Source organism: Paroedura picta, chromosome 15 (assembly GCF_049243985.1).
Source record: "Paroedura picta isolate Pp20150507F chromosome 15, Ppicta_v3.0, whole genome shotgun sequence".
Classification (NCBI taxonomy): domain Eukaryota; kingdom Metazoa; phylum Chordata; class Lepidosauria; order Squamata; family Gekkonidae; genus Paroedura; species Paroedura picta.
This window is the reverse complement of record NC_135383.1, coordinates 13,984,537-14,001,669: the sequence shown is the minus strand read 5'-3', so window position 1 is coordinate 14,001,669 and position 17,133 is coordinate 13,984,537. Positions and strand designations below refer to the sequence as shown.

The 17,133-nt window shown below is 51.9% G+C and overlaps 1 protein-coding gene across 2 annotated transcripts in view; it reads right to left on the bottom strand.

Moving 5' to 3' along the window:
- SPNS2 (SPNS lysolipid transporter 2, sphingosine-1-phosphate) overlaps nucleotides 1–16,791 on the bottom strand; it is a 93,746-nt gene extending 76,955 nt beyond the window's left edge. For both annotated transcript variants that reach the window (XM_077311682.1, XM_077311683.1), the window contains exon 1: nucleotides 16,008–16,791. In XM_077311682.1, coding sequence (XP_077167797.1) covers nucleotides 16,008–16,686 — 679 coding nt within the window. In that variant the 5' untranslated portion in view covers nucleotides 16,687–16,791. The remainder of the gene's footprint in view (nucleotides 1–16,007) is intronic.
- Nucleotides 16,792–17,133: the final 342 nt, after the last annotated feature.

Genomic DNA, 17,133 nt, shown 5'->3' with positions numbered 1-17,133 from the left:
TTTTTTTTTAAAGCAGGGCTCTCTCTAGATAGTTGTGTGCGTCTGTGTTTTATTTTTGAGGTTGGAGATGAAGGAGAAAGGAGAGAGTTTTGTTTGTTGACGAGTTGTTCCAAGTCCCCGTGAAATTGGGCGGGCTGCAAACTGCTCTGGCCCCTAATTAGCTCTCCTGCTCGCAGGCGGGCCCAAATGAGTCCCACGTGCTACCAGGAGAAGCCTCTCTGGGCCTTTCAGGGGGCTCGGCAGGAGCAGCAGATTTGGTGCCCCGTGAAGCCGTCATGCTATGAGGAATCCGTCTGCTTATCGGCTGGGCTGCTGAAGAAGCCCTGCGCCTCTGCCTCAAAACAACTGAACCCCACAGAAGATTCTGGAGAACATGGCCGGTATCCTTAGGAGATGCCATGGGTTCTCTGCCCCCGGAGCAGGCCCACCTTCAATCACTGCCTTGGTAGGACTGCCAACGGAGAGTTCGGAAACACCAGGCGATTTGAGGGCGGAGCCTGTGAGAGTGAGGTTTAGGGAGGGGAGGGACCTTGGTAGGGGAGAGGAAGGAAAGGCAATTGTAAGCCACTTTGAAACTCCTTTGGGTAGAGAAAAGCAGCATATAAGAACCAACTCTTCTTCTTCTTCAGTGATATCAGGGCTCTCTCAGCCTCACCTCCCTCACAGGGGGTCTGTTGTGGGGAGAGGAAAGGGAAGGCGACTGTAAGCTGCTTTGAGACACCTTTGGGTAGAGAAAGCAGCTTATAAGAACCAACCCCCCCCCTCCTCCTCCTCCTCTTCCTTCTTCTTCTTCTTCTTATGGTTCAAGAAAAGATGCTTCACGCTGCTTGCTAAACTTTACAACTAAGCAAGCTGGAGTGATTAAAGAGCGGTTAAAGAGTTTCAGACTCTAACCTGAAGAACCGGGTTCGACACCCCACTCCTCCACATGCAGCTACTAGGGGGAGTTTGAGCCAGTCACAGTTTTCTTAGAACTGTTTTCACTGAGCAGTTCTTACAGAACTCTCTCTGAGCCCCACCTACCTCCCAGGCTGTCTGTTGTGGGGAGAGGAAGGGAAAAGTGTTTGCAGGTTGCTTTTGGGACTCCTTCAGGTCCTGAAAAGCAGGAATTAAAAAGCCAGCTATTCTTCTTCTTCCTCGACAACACCAAGCACTCTCCTGTGGTTGTGTATACTGAGAGACTTTCAGTAACGCTGGGGAAGCTGTATGTCCTCTAATTGGGGAAGGCTCCAGAGGAACCGGCATTTAAAAACCACCAGTCTGAAGTGCCTCGCTGAATGTGCCATCTTTTTCTTTTTTTAAGAAAAAGCAGAAGAACATGCCTTAAAAGGGTTATTGCTGAACTGAGAGTATTTAAGATTACCAGATGCCTTCTTTATAGACGACATGTCCGGTTTAGGGGTGTCCATCCTCTTTTGGGTCCTTTAAACAAAAAACTGGTGAAAATGTCCCACTTTTGGAGTTGGAAGGTTTGGAATATTCCTGGTTAGTAGGAATTCTCACAGTTTCAATCGTAAAGGTAAAGGTATCCCCTGTGCAAGCACCGAGTCATGTCTGACCCTTGGGGTGACGCCCTCTAGCGTTTTCATGGCAGACTCAATACGGGGTGGTTTGCCAGTGCCTTCCCCAGTCATTACCGTTTACCCCCCAGCAGCAAGCTGGGTACTCATTTTACCGACCTCGGAAGGATGGAAGGCTGAGTCAACCTTGAGCTGGCTGCTGGGATCGAACTCCCAGCCTCATGGGCAGAGCTTTCAGACTGCATGTCTGCTGCCTTACCACTCTGCGCCACAAGAGGCTCTTGTTTCAATCGTAGAGGCATTTTAAAAGAGATTTGTCAGAGTGGACACTTGTTTGCAGGAGTCAGCCAGGAAGTACGTTCTCTTTTTTTGCTCTTCTTTTTTTGCTCTACAGTATCCGTGGAATGTGCCATGTACAAAGGCAATGGTGGGGTTCATTACTGATACACTGGAGGGGTTCATTAAGGAAAAAGCCAACAGCATGTCACATGAGTCAGGGTGCTACATGGTGTTGTCAAAATGGCCAGGTTCCTGTGATCTCCTCTACCCGCTTTGACATCCTAATCGTGATTCCGGCCTCCTCGCTCACCACTGTTGGTGACCAATGATACACAGGAGGACGAGAGACACACAGAACCCTGTGGTGCCTTGCTAAAAGACAGCTAGATTCAGGTGGGTGGGCATCTTCGTCTGAAGCAACAAAGCAAACCTGGGGTCCAGGGGCATCCTGAAGGCCAGCAAAGTTCAATTCTGGGTGTGAGGATCGGTGTACATGCATGCTTCACCAGATATCTGAGGATGCACACAGGCACACAAAACGTTGCACCCAGAATTAAACCGTGTAAGTCTTAAAGGATCCCCTGGACTCCAACTTTGATCTACAAAACAGCTAGCTCAGTTTTGTAGAGGGAAATTCAGCTGCCCTTTTCAGTTGCAAAAATGCAGCTGGGGCAACCTGCATAAATTATGCAAAACCGGGCAAATATTATATAAGGCAGAACTGCATAAGACATTCCGAGCTCCTCGGAGGAAGGGTGGGATAAAAGTGTGGCAACTTGTTAAATTACATATATTATTTTTGCAAATTAGTCTGCATAATCTATTCTGCCCCAGGGAGCGATGGGAAAGAGCAAACCAGCCTATGCAGCGAAACTTGACCTGTTTCAGCCACTTGTCCCACTGGTGTTCCAGGACATCCCCTAACCATGAGGGCTAGAAACTTGGTGGGGTTGGGGTTTTCTTTTCTTTTCTTTTTGTATTTTATTTTTAAGAGAGAGCCAAGAATTTCACAGAGCTGAATTTTTCATCCAGTATCAAATCCTGCATTTCTGTAGACCGTAGAGTCAAGTCAGAGAAGTGTGAAGCATGACAGCAAAGGGACTTGTAAGGATTTACTTCCATCTAACATTTTATCATCACAAACACCACCCCTGCGAAGTAGGTCAAGCTGAGGAAAAGGTACTGGCCCAAAGTCACTCAGCGGAGCCTGGCCTTGACCACTCTGACATTCTAACTGCAATCCCACGCTGGTTCCTATGCATATGAAGTAGTAGAAAACAGCTCTGTAGCTCTGGATTGTTCAAATCATGCCCAAGTATGGTTGCTAACCTCCAGGTGACGGAGGGAGATCTCCCAGTATTAGAACTGATTTCCAGTTGACAGAGGTCAGTTCCCCTAGAAGAAACTGGCTACTTCGGGGGGCGGACTCTATGGCACTAGACCCCACTGAGACTCCTCCCCTCTCCAAATCCTGCCCTCTCCAGGCTCCACCCTAATGATCTCCAGGTATTCCCCAACCCAGAGCTGGCAACCCTATAACCCAAGCCTTTAGCAAATGCACGAACACCCTGGTTCCCCATGGCTACACCCTGTAGGATATCATTTTTAAAAGGGAATTCTTTTCACTAGGCAGGGCCCTCCCCCCTGTTAAAAACTGTGACAACACTGCAGCAGAATCTAAATTATATATTCCAAATTATATACATTAATATGCTCAGGATGTCATTGGAGAGGATGTGTGCAATTACAGCATACTCTTATAACCACAGCTCCTCACACAAAGGCCATTTTATTGCTCCTCTCCCTCTCCAACCCTCCCCGTTCAAAAATAGAAGCAACGTTCGGCCTCCCCTTTCAGGCCTGTTGCTGCTGCCTCTTTTGACATCGGAGGCAAAAGGAGCTACGTGAAGCTGGCTTCCGAGATTTTAGATACGTGTGGCACAATCGGCTCTCCTTTGATTCTTCTGGAGAGTAACATGGTCTTCATTCTTATGTTTTCTGCCCCCTGCACAGTCAAATGCATCACACCCAAACGCGGACCTGAACTCAAGGGCCCCTTGGTTTCCTCAAGTGAAACAGGGGTCTCCCATTCTGCACACATAGGATAATGCACTTTCAATGTGCTTTGGCAGCTGGATTTTCCTGTGCGGAACAGGAAAATCAACTTCGAAAGTGCATTCAAAGTGCATTATCTATTGTGTGCAGAATAGACCCTGGTTAGCCACACAAGGAAAATAAGGAACAGTAAGATGAACAGAGGGACCAAGTGTAGGCTTTCAGAGAGCAATCCTAACGTGCCTGTTCAGAATCTGGACTATGACCCTGACTACAAGTAGATGACCTGGAGAGTTCTGATATAGGCCAATCAGGGATGCCAGTCTTCAGGTGGAACCTGGGGATCCCACGGAATTCTAGCTCCTCTCCAGAGCAACTACCGAGGGCTTGTCAAAGTTGTTTGTTGAGATGCTGTTCTAGCTGAGATGTTGTTGTTATTTGTTATATTGATATCTGTTATATCTTTATCGTTATATTGATATTGTTCCATGTAAATGTTCTATATGTTTTATGTAAGCCACCCAGAGCCGTAGGGAAGGGCGGTATGTAAATCTGGATGAGGAATGGATGGATGGATGGATGGATGGATGGATGGATGGATGGATGGATGGATGAATGGATGGATGGATGGATAGATGGATAGATGGATCTGTTCTCCCAGAGAAAATGGCTGCTCTGGAGGGTGGTCACTGAGGTCCCTCCCTGCTGCTAATCCTGCCCACTCTCAGCTCCACCCCCAAAATCTTCAGGTATTTCGCAACCCAGAGCTGCCAACCCTGCGGCCAATATCCAGCACTGTACTCAACGGAGCAGGCCAAATTAGGTGGCAGAAACTTCCTTTTCGAGCAACACCCGCAGAACGCTGGGCACAGAATCCGGAATCTTATGATTCTCCTTCCAGCAGGTCTTTCTCTCCCGCCTCCCGCAAGGCCTCCCCGCCGTTTGCGATCTTATGCAAGCACCCTAAAAAAAGAAAGGGGGTGGGAGAAGCTCCTTTAACTTTCCTAATGCAAAATCAGCACTTTCCCGGGTTGCAAAACCCACAGGCAAACCCGCTTGTTCAGCCTTTCGTAGAATACAGTTAACAATGTAAGCCCTACATCTGCAGGAAAGAAGCCGAGCGGCAGATGCTTCGAAAAAAACATCACCCGGAAAGTTAGTCAGCAGTTTGGGCAGGCATTACAGCACGAGAATCCAAGTCACTGCTGCAGCATTCAGTCCCCGAATAAGGCCTAAAATGCGAGTATTTAAGGATTACCTGGTTAGGCTTTAGACGTCTTTTTTTTTTGGGGGGGGGGGTAATCAAAAACACTGCACAATTAAAGGCTAGCGCAAGCAAAGGCCAGGAGGGGGAAATAAAGTTTTCCCACAACAGAGCCTTTCCTACCTTGCAATCCGAGAACTCGTGGCCATTCAATAAATTTAATGAGCAATTGGGTTAAAACTGATAAAAGGAAGTACTGTTTGGCCATTGTGTGAGATAGGATGCTGGGCTAGATGGACTACTGATCTTCTCCAACAGGGCTCTTCTTACATCCTTACATGTATCAGGTACAAACTGATGGATTGCTGGTGATCAGGAGGTAGAAGATGGGTGCCTTCCAGAAACTCACTGTCGCCAGGCAATGAGCATGACGCGTTTCAGAGCACATCTTTCTAGACAGCACCACCGGATGCTTGACACAGGTGCCACTGACCAGGTGCCAGTCAAATGGCGCTGCTACAGGCCCGGCTCAATGCAGGCCTGCTGGATCACACCACAGGCTTATCTAGCTCAGCTTCCTGTTTTCTTCAGTAGCCAAGAAGATGCCGAAGAGACCAAAGCATCCTCCTGCCACGCCCCATCCCAAGCAACTGGTACACTGCCTCTGGACAAGCAGGTTCCTTGAAGCCCATCCTAGTTAATAGCCTCCACAAATTTACCTAATCCCCCTTTAAAACTACTTAGGCTAATGGCTATCTCTAGATCTTGGGGCAGCAAGTTCCCCAAACTGAATTATTCATTTGATGGGACCAGAAGTTAATGAGGTTCCTTTAATTAAAAAGGCGGTGGATTTGAAATGGATCTTGAGCCATTTGCCAACTCTTCACTGGCTGCCTAGGGGCCCACAGGATGCCTCGCCTCTGAGCATCCACCCAGTAGGAGAAGGAAGGAAATTCCACAACCTTCTGAAGAAGATTCCTCAAATTGAGCCTTAAAAGCTGCTATCTGCTTCTGCAAAGCCAAATTAAGCAGCAACCCTATAGCGAAGAAGTGATTTAATCGTTGCACGTGGCCATGCATTGCAGAGCAAAAGACCTAAGGATACTCTGAATCTGGTTTCAGCTCAGAGGTATACAAAAGGAGCCAGCATGGTGTAGTGGAAGGACAGGAGTGGCCAAACCATGGCTTTCCAGAGATTCATGGACTACTGTTACCATGAGCCCTTGTCAGTATGGCCAGCCAGCAGGGGCTCATGGGAATTGTAGTCCATGAACTTCTGGAGAGCCATTGGGCCCCCCTCTGGATTAGGATCTGGGAAACACAGGTTCGAATCATCACTTTGCCATGGAAACTCACTGGGTGAACTTGGGCCAGTCATGCTTTCTCAGCCTAACCTTCTTAGAGGACTGTTTTGAGGATAAAATCGAGGTGAGGGTGATATAAACCGCTTTGGGTCCCCAAGGAGGAGAAAGAAGAGTATAAATTAAGAAAACAAATCAAGCTTTAATCTAGTACCAAAGAAATGCAGGATCAAACCGCTTCTTGACATTCAGGGTGACCTTTGGGCATGTCCTTTACTCTTCGCCTAGCCTATATCATTGGGGCTGCCAGCGTCCAGGTGGTGGCTGGAGTTCTCTTTGGGCTGCTCTGGACAGTGGACTCAACGTCCATTTAAGCCCGTCTTCCTCAAACTCAATGGATTCAGAGCCAACAAAAGAAAGTGACCGGCGCTCATCCTATTGACTTCAAAACGAGCATTTCACAGAGGGACGTTCAGGAAGGACCTCCTCCAGTAGTTAATCCCCACGAAGAGCCTCCATGCCCAGAGGCAATATATCTTTGAGTACCTGTCACTGGGGAGAGCACCAGCGGGGGAACCTCCCCGAGCCTTTCGCCACTAGATTAGGAAACAGGTCCTGGTGGATTATACAAACTTTGGGCGTCAATCCAAAAGGGTCATCTTGCATTCCTGCAATACTATCCCAGATTCAAAACAGGAAACGTAGCCAGAACATGGCGATCGCCCTACAAAGAGAGAATCTCCAGCCGGCTGGCCTTTCTGTCGCAAGAGCACGTTTTAGAAACGGAAAGCTAGGCTCGAGAGGCGGTACGGTACACCGGTGAATTCAAACGCCCACTGCCACAAAGTTCAGCAGGTGATCTGGGGTCAGCCCTGTTCTCAGAGCCTAACCTGCCTCACACCGAGCGAGGACGAACCACGCACGCCACTCAGAGCTCCTTGAAGGCTGGGCGGGACGGCATTGTCCTCGACGGAGTCAACAACCCAGAGAAAAATGCAAGAGGAATCGCGAAAAGAGATACGCCGCACGTGAGTCAACAGCAACGTGTGTTGCAAAACAACATTCCAGAGCCCTGAAAGCAACGTGACTTCCCCGGAAACGTCATCCGTGAGAAGGGATTTTTTTATTTAAAAAAAAAAAACAACAAAGCACCGTGTCAAGAGGTTTCTCGAGGATGTCGCTGTGCCGTCAGTCCCTCACCTGGGCTTCTAATTGCCTGGGATGACAACCGGCTGTCTCACATCCTTCACAATTTCCTTCCTTAGCAATGCCACGCTCAGCCTGGCAGGAAAAGGGCAGGGGGTGGGCAGTGCCGCTTTGGCACAGACTCAAGACATGACAGCCTGGATATTCCAGGATAAGGTGTTTCCGTTCTCGGTAGGGGTGGCAGCTGAGGATCTCTGGCTTCCTTTGTCTGGCTCTCAGCTCTCGTGCCTCAAATGGACACCCGAGGAGGCGGTGGAGTTCTTTTTCGAGCGGTGAAAAAGGCTCACCAGCGGCGGGTCTCGCCACTATGGGCCCAAGAGCAGCGTCAACGCCGGACAGCTGGCAACCCAGAGGGAGCACGGCTCCTGTCGAAGCGCTGACAGAACAAAGCGTGAAGGGCCAAAAGCAAAAGACATTGCGGTGTAGGGGTTACGGCCAGCCTCTCTCCACCTTCCACCTCGTAGGTTGGTGGGGGGTAAGAATAGGCAAGGAACCCAATTTGGCAAACCGTTGCAGGTCCTCACTGGGCAGAACAAAGCAGGGTAGAAGAAGAAGGAGAGTTGGTTTTTATACCCTGCTTTTCTCTCCCGGAAGACGTCTCAAAGCGGTTTATAATCGCCTTCCCTTCCTCTCCGCACAACAGGCAACCTGAGAGCTGGTGTAACTGCTCTGTGAGAGCAGCACTATCAGGTCTGTGACTTGCCGGAAGTCACCCAGCTGGCTGCTTGTGGAAGAGGAGCGGGGAATCAAACTCAGTTTACCAGATTAGAGGCCACCACTCTCAACCAGGACACCCCACTGGCTCTCAGGAACTAACGATGGAACAAATATGACAGGTTGGTTCTCTTCTGGGCCCTAAACCCTGAAGTAATTTGGATTTCGCTTCCCTTCGGCCATCTGTCCAAAATGAACCGCCAATCCATTTTAGCTTCTAATTTGGTTTCCCAACTGTCCCCTTAAGGAACCTTGGTGGCCAGAGGGGTCGATTGCCCAAAGGAACAGTAGCTGCCCTGGGGAGCTGTGTCACTTTAAATCATCTTGATTGATTACCGTTCATGCAGATGAGGTATCGATGGGCCCTACACATCACAATCGGTGCTCACACAAGCTTCTGGAGAGGCTTTTCCTAGGGGTGGCACTTGGGGTTGGGAAACTCCCAGAGATCTAGAGCAGGGGTAGTCAAACTGCGGCCCTCCAGATGTCCATGGACTACAATTCCCAGGAGCCCCTGCCAGCGAACGCCCTGGAATTGTAGTCCATGGACATCTGGAGGGCCGCAGTTTGACTACCCCTGATCTAGGGGGTGAAACCTGGGAAGGACAGGGCTAGGGGAGGGGAGCGACCTCTGTGGGGCAGGCAGCCGTAGAGTCCACCTTCCATTTTCCCCAAGGGAACGGATCTCTGTGTCCAGACCAGAAGCAATTTGGGGGAAATTGCCAGCCACCACCTCGGCACAGAAGCCGAGGACACCGTCTGGCATCTTCAGAGTCCGCCCTGCAGCTATGAACTTTCATCCCCCGGAGGGCCAAATTTTATGTCTCAAAAGCCCCGGGGCTAAAAGGTATTATTTGAGTAAGCATTCGGTAGACAAGGATAAACACAGTTTAGGGATACTAACGAGCCCAGGAGTAAATACTAGCTTGCGTCCTTCAAGCAGAGAGAGTGAGACGCTGCTGGCTGCCACGGCAAAAAAACAAAATAATCCTGCCCCTCTCACTGCGGAGATCGCAAGAAGGAGTCGAAGGCCTTCCGGGATGGCTCGTTGCCAGGTTCTTCCCTCTGCATTCCTGGCTGCCACCATAACTGCCTCCCCTTGGCCCAATCAGAGATGGCGCTCAGCAGGATTCATGTTCCTGGCTCCCACGGCCTCAAGCAGGCGAAGAGGAGATCAGCTGTGGAATTGGCTGCCTAAGGAGGTGGTGAGCTCCCCCTCACTGGCAGTCTTCAAGCAGTGGCTGGGCAGAGACTTATCATGGATCTTGAGGCTGATCCTGTACTGAGCAGGGGGTGAGACTAGATGGCCTGTCTGGCCCCTTCCCACTCTAGGATTCCATTAGTCTAGTTCAGCAGTGGAATGAGCTGCTTAAAGAGGTGGGGAGCTCCCCCTCAATGGCAGTCTTCAAGCAGTGGCTGGGCAGAGACTTATCATGGATGCTTGAGGCTGATCCTGCACTGAGCAGGGGGTTGGACTAGATGGCCTCTATGGTCCCTTCCAACTCTATGATTCTGTAAGATATATTAATGTACTCTGAGCAATCAATTCTACTTTGTACTGCTTTAACCATCCCATCTGGGCTGGGAATAAATGCGTTAAAGTACCACAAGGCCTTTGATTAGAGAATGGCCTAGTTGCAGGACAATTGAGCATTCAGACTGTTTTTTGATCCACGCGTGGGTATTTTATTTATTTGCATATAGCTGTGTTGGAGAGGGGAGATCTAGGCCACATTCCTCGAAATCTCTTGGCTGTACCGCTCGAGTGGCATCCTTACAACGACAACTGGAATTCTCCCTTCGAGGGAAAACTTTGTGCTGCAGCTACCACAACTCTGTTAGCGACAACACGTACGCAACACACGCAAAGCATTACGGCCTAAAGAACAGACAGGGTGTTGCCCCCTAGAACACTGCTTACAGAGACATTGCACAAAGGGTAAAATCAGGCGGGGAGACCCCACAATTGGGTAGAAATACTGCTGTTCACGGCTCAAACCCATGGCCAGCCGATCCTCCCGTTCCCCCCATCCCAAGTGTAAATAAGTTCCCTCATGGTTTCTTTGCCTGGAAGGGGTTGGAGCCTGCCCACTTATTCCCACCCCAAACCACCTCCTTTTCTCCCCCCCTCATCCTCCTGAAGCCTGTCCATTAACGCAAGAGCTGATGCCACTTCTGGGGGCACGAAGGGAGGGAGCAGGGAAGCGTGGCCCGCTGGCATCACGTCCGGGGCTCCTCGAAATCTGAATGATTATTTCAGGGTCTCCTCCACGGCCAAAAGGTTGAAAAAGGCTAATCCAGGGGTAGTCAAACTGCGGCCCTCCAGATGTCCATGGACCACAATTCGCTGGCAGGGGCTTCTGGGAATTGTAGTCCATGGACATCTGGAGGGCTGCAGTTTGACTACCCCTGGGCTAATCTAACGTGTGCGGAATGGGCCCTTGCCTGACGTTCTGTCCCTTGTAGCCGAAAGTCAACAGGCAACACTGCAAACCAGGAATCAGGAAACAACGCACAAATGCCTGAATTGCACTGCCGAGACAACTTTAGCTATGACTTATCTGCTAAACACAAGGATGTGGCCAAGGCAGAAACTCATCTTGCTTCTGACACACGCTGTATCCGAGGCCTCGGCCGTGTCCCAACCGATGACTCCACTTCCTCCTCTCCAAGTGGGGCAGTGCCCGCGCATGGCAAATCTCTGGGGTTATTAACGAGCATAATGTGCTTTGAAGGTTTAAGAGAGCAGCATCTGCTAATTACCACCTGTTCGGAGCTACAAACCGGATTTTTCACCTGGTGACCTGATTCACACAAATACACACACACACACACATACCACACCCCTTGACACCTGTCTGGAGCTGGATGCCAGGTTAGTAAAAAAAAAAAAAAACACAACAACCCAAAAACATGCTGAATCACCGATTCCAAATTAGAAACTGGGGGGAGGGGGTAAACAGATTAACAAAAATATTACAGGCTCGGGAGGTAACCTTTAATTAACCTTTTCATTACCTCGGGGTGGCTGCCTTTCCATTTGCAGAGATAAAGCTAGCTGACCTTAAGTCACATTCCAATTATATTGGCCAATGGTCACGTTCCACAGCAGCTTCAAGGTTCTAATCCTCATGATTATTTTTTTAAAGGGAAACTCCGCAGCATACCTCTGCACTCTAATGATGGGCAGACACTGCTCGGACGCCATGTCAGATTCCTCCCCCACGGCAGCCACTGCAATATGGTAAGCTGCTCACCTAAGAGTGCAAGTCTACCGTCTGGGAGACCTGTATTCGAATCCCCACTCTGCTACAAAAGTTCACTGGGTGACTGTCTTTCTCACAGGGCTATTTTGTTGTTGTAGTTGCCGACTAGTCACGGCTGCCTTACGGCGACCCTGTAGGGCGGGGATTCCCAACCAGGGCTCCCTGAAAGCTCCCTGAGAGCTCCCCAGGGTCTCTCCAGCTTTTCCCCTACATCAGGGGTAGTCAACCTGTGGTCCTCCAGATGTTCATGGACTACAATTCCCATGCGCCCCTGCCAGCATTCGCTGGCAGGGGCTCATGGGAATTGTAGTCCATGAACATCTGGAGGACCACAGGTTGACTACCCCTGCCCTACATCCTACGTTAATGTCACGAGAGCAGGGAACCGCCCGCTTCCATTGATCTGGGGGTGGCATTCTTGTGTGGTTACCATGCCTGGGAAAGGGAATGGAGCACGGATGAGTTCTCCCACTTAAAACCACCTCCTCTACCCCCAGTCCTCCTCGGGCATGGCAGGGAGGCGTGGCCCAGTTCCGGGGCCCCTTCCAGCTCAGTTCTGGGGCTCCCCAAAGCCTGAGAAATATTTCAGGGGCTCCTCCACAGTCAAAACGTTGAAAAAGGCTGCCGTAAGGTTTTTGAGGCAAGAGAAGTTCAGAGGTTAAACTGAAATCTTTGGCTACAATAACACATCTCAGGGAGGCCTACTTGTTGAAATCAAAACATTGGGACAAGTCAAGAGGATAGCGGCCTGGAAAACAAGTCCATCGCCTTGAAAGCAGCAGGTGTTGTATCCATGCCTTAGGAACCGACAAAATAATAAAAGCAACCATATTTTGGAAATGGACATAAAATCGGATATAAAAATACAGCGGACGAGAAGTTTCCTGCTCCACTTTTCTGAGAAAGAGGGGGAAGCAAGATCAGAACCATGGGGCACCTGCCCACATGAACACATGAAACCACCTTATACTGAACTAGGCCACTGGCCCATCAACGTCAGTTACTGTCTGAGGTCTTTCACATCACCTGCGACCTGATCCTTAACTGGAGCAGCCCGGGATTGAACCCGAGACCTTCTGCATGCCAAGCAGACGCCCTGCCATGGACACAAGGCCCCTCCGCCCCAAATCAAAGCCATTTCGGCTTTAAAGGCCTCCAGCAACAGAGGCCTGACTCGCAAAGAACAATACGAACAACACACTATGATCTCTGATGCCACTTATTCCACAGATCAGCCTGATACCCATCCAGTGTCTGTTTACACAGGCATTTCCTGACCATCCTGAAAAATGGCCGCTTCGTGTATCACAAGCGCCCCACACACAAACTCTCCATTTCCGCTAAGTTGCCTGCTCTCGTTTCTAACGGACAGGAGCAGCTAGGGAAGAGGGAAAAAGAAGAAGAGACAAAAATAATAATAGGAAGAAGAATGCCATGTGTGTTTCTCCTTGGAAACCCAAAGGAGGGGGGTGTCAGCATGGGAAGCAAAAAACAACAACTCCAAAATGGGTTTCCCCCTCCACCTGTCCCCAATCTTCTTTCTCTCTGTTTTTCAGTTCCTTGCAGGAAAATGCAAAACTTGAAAAATGCAAAAGCTTAATTAAAAATTAATTAAAAATGCAAAGCTTGAAAAACACAATTTCTTGGAAGTCTTCTCCCACGTTCCTCAAAAACACCCAAGCGGTGAGTTCACACGTTCATCAGTGACTGCATCCGGGGATGGCTTTTTAGCAAGTGTTAAGACAGGATGTGTATACGCCAGGATGGCCAACCCGGGACCCTGGAAGGCCTCTGCTCTGGGTGGCAAGGCCAAAACCTTGACCCTGTTGCTGCCCCCACAAGCAGCATTCTAAGGCACACCACCTCTGAACACGGAGCTAATTTATCTGTCATGGTTAATAATCACTACTGGACATCTCCCTCCAGGAATGGTCTTTTGGGGCAATCTAAGCAAGCGGGGCCTGGACTTGGATGGCCCCCTCCAATCCAATGTTGCTGAATCTCAGAAGCAAAGCAGAGCATGCCCAGGAGACCGCCGAAGAAATCCAGGATTGCTAGAAATCCAGGCAACAACAAACCATGTCCCTTTGCCACTTGCCTCAAAAATTGAGGGGTCACCGGACGTCACCTGCGACTTGACAGTGAGCATTTCTCCAGCTCGATGCGTATGTTAATGGCATTATGGATATTCTGTCTCCACCTTCAGCAGCACGTGGAGCAGGGCCTCTGAGAGCGGTTTGTTTTCGGGGAGGTTCTCCTGAGCCGCCCTGCCCGGCAGGGTACAGATCTTATAAATATTAACGACATTAAGTATGCGCATGCCTAATTGCTGGTTGGAAGCAACGGCCCCCTCTGCTCCTGACAGTGTGAGCAGCCCTGCCTCCACGGAGCAGCTGGATAAGAAACTGGCCCAGTTCCATTTGGCAACCACCGAAAACTCGGGGACGGGTGAATTTTTATCTGCACGCCCAATAAGCGAAGTGGGTTCAGCCCTGATCCCCCTCGGTGGTCTTAAGATAAACGCTGAGCATTGAAGAAGGTGCTGCCCAGTGTGCCTGACCGGCACGGGGGCACAAAGTGTCCAAATTTAGTTGTGAACTCGATATCGCTCCGGTTGAGCTAGCCCACAGCGTTGCTGGACAGGATTAAATGTCGCTGCAAGCTTCTTGGAAGCGGGGCAAAAACATACAGGCCGTTAGACTAGGAACGCCTGCAGCTATTGCCACGCGCGATCCAGCTAGGGGGGAAACACACACGTTTCTCTCATTCTGCTCTGCGACGGCCCTGCAAGGTAGGCCAAAGGCATTTTATCTGGCCAGTGAGGATGCCCCCACCCTGGTGAGCTGTCCACTCCACGATGCACTGCTCCAGGCAGACGGAGAAACATCGAACCATTACACTGCAAAGCGGGATACGCTATTGTCTCCATTTTTTGACGTCTGGAGGCTGTTTGGGAGGAGGGGGAAAGACAGACACAGACGGGCCCTCTTGTGCTGGCCCCTTTCATTCTTCCCATCCTCTTGCCTGTTTTCTTCCCTCTCTAGGTAAAAAAACAGAACCCTAAGTCGGAAGGAGCTCTGCTTCCAAGTTACCCCCTAGTGCTCAAAAAAGCCTTCCAGAGGCCGCTGCTGCCACACAGTTTTGGTTTCAGAGAACCAGCCAAGGGTGCGAGAGGAAGAGACAAGAAAAGGATCTTCCAGTGTAGGTGACACAAACCGTATTTCCCAGTAAATGGGAAAAGAGAAGGATGCCTCGCCCTGGATTTCCAAAGGGTCTCTTATCGCTAGAAGCAGCTGCACCGGTTACCTTTGGAACAGCCAGATAGCCTGCAGCCGCTCCGGCCTCTTCTCTTTTCCGCTGCACCCTTTCCAAGAATCTGAGATCTGCAAAACGCACCGGGACTTCTCAGTGGTCGCGGCAAAAGCAGCGGAAAGCTGTTCCCTAGGCAATTCTCTCCTCCCTCCCCCGGCAAAGTCTGATCCCCGTTCAAGGCCGTGTGGAAAACAATGTCTCCAAAGCTGGCTAATTATACGGCACCATTTTTACCTAAAGCACTGCAGTTCAATAATTGTCAAGGAGGGTGTGGGTGTAGAAAAAGAGGGGTCGTTCCTAGGACCTTTTCAACCTGCCTGCGGTTTCTAGACGGAGAAGCAGAGGGGCTATTCGGGCTCTGGAGCCAACCTCCAGCCAGCCTGCCTGGACTCAGACTCGTATCAATATTCAATGAAAATGCCAGCAAAAAAATAAAGGGGGTGGGGGAGTACAAGTCCATCATAAAAGATCCTGGATTTTTGAAGCATGCCCCCTTCTGTGGAAAGTACCAATCCTTCTCTACTCCAAGCATCCTTCCCAAAGCCCATCCTAAAACCCAGGAGGCTGCCAGGTTTCCAGGCTCCAAGCGATCTCATTCGCTCTTTCCCCAGCCAGGTGGCTTTTGTATGCAGGTCCCGGTTGTAGCCAAGGGAGCCGCTACGTTGAGCAGCTTGCGACAGAGGCTGAGCAGATGGGAGCAGGCAGACCGCTCGCAGGGGAGAGAGGGAGAGAAAAAGGGGCGGAAGCGCCCGGAGGAAACCATGCAGAGGGAAGGGGACCGAAATGGGGGGGGGGGGTTTGAAAAGGGGAGATGCGGTGTCTGTCTGGAGAGGGGGAATCAATAAGAGGGGAAATGGGAGGGATGGAGCAGAAAGGAGGGGATGGAATGGAGGAAGAGAAATGAATGGGGGGAACAGGCCTGGGGAATGAAAGAGCCAGCAGGATAAAAGAAAAGGAGACTCAAGGAGGACACGATTGGATAAAGGGATATGCAACTGGAAAGGAGAGAAAGAAGGGGGCGATGGGGGATGCGGGGGAACAGACCCGTGATAGTACTGGTTAAAATGCCACAGCAGCGATCCTGAAACAAGAGCAGGGAAGCCGGTTCCGAAGCCCTCGATGCAAAAGGGGCGGGGAGGGTCGCACTCACCTGCCACCGTGTACCTGTCCAGGTAGTTGAGCACGTTGCCCACGCTGAGGATGGCGGCCGCGGCGACGCGGGCTCTGCCCAAGCTGGGCGCCGCGCCTGCCTTGGAGCGCTCGGCGCCGCCGGCGCTCTTGGCCCCGCCGGGCGCATGGACGGCGCCGGAGAGGGTCTGCACCTCGCCGCTCCGCCCGCAGCAGCCGCCCCGATCCCCGCCGCCGCCTCCTCCGCCTCCACCGTCGTCCTCGTCCTCGTCGTCGCCGGCCGCCGGAACGCGGAGGCGCCCGCTGCAGCCGGGAGGGCCGCCGCCCGACGAACCGTCGCTCTCCAAGCACATCATGAGACGCGGCGGCGGCGGCGGCAGAAAGGCACCTGCTGCCCGGCCGGCGATCAGCGCCGCATCTTGGGCTGCCCGGCCTCGGCCGCCTGGTTGGCTGGCCTGGCGGAGCTGCTCCGCCAGGCAGAGCCGGCAGGGGGCGGCCCAGACTCCGCCCCCGCCGCCCCGGGGCGCGGCGGGGGGAGCCGGCCAAGGAGCGCGCAAAGGGCGCCCTGCCCAGGCCACGCGGGCCTCGGCGCACGACACCAACCGGCCGGGGGGCGCGGCGGCAGCGGCAGCGGCGGCGGCGGCCCAGTAGCTCCTTCCCGGCGCCGCCAGCCAAGCCGGGCCGTCAGCTGCGGGGAGCATGGTGGCGCCGGCTTGCGAGGAAACGCGCCCGGCTCATACTGCAGTGCTGCGCGCTTCGGCGCCCGCCTATGGAGGCACCAATCCCGCGCACTTTGGCTCCCCGGTGAACTTGGAGGCGCGCGCGCGCCGGCTGCGCTGCCAAGGAAACGGGATCGGGCGGGGGGGGGGGGAAAGGAGCCCCCCCATCGGCCGCCCGCCGGGTCAGGCTGCAGCTGGGGCGGGGGCGGAGACGCCGCGGAGGGCAGGGCTCGTTGCAGCGGAGAGCTGCGTCAGGGAGGGATGCCAGCCTCCAGGCGCGACCGGGCGAGCCTCCGCAGTTACAGCTCGTCTCCCGACTAGAGTGGCTCTGGAGAGGCAAAATAAAACGGGAGACTTCGGAGGATGGGCCCTAGGGCGCTGGACCCCACTGAGGTCCCTGTCCTTGCCCAGGTGCCACCCTCAAGTCTA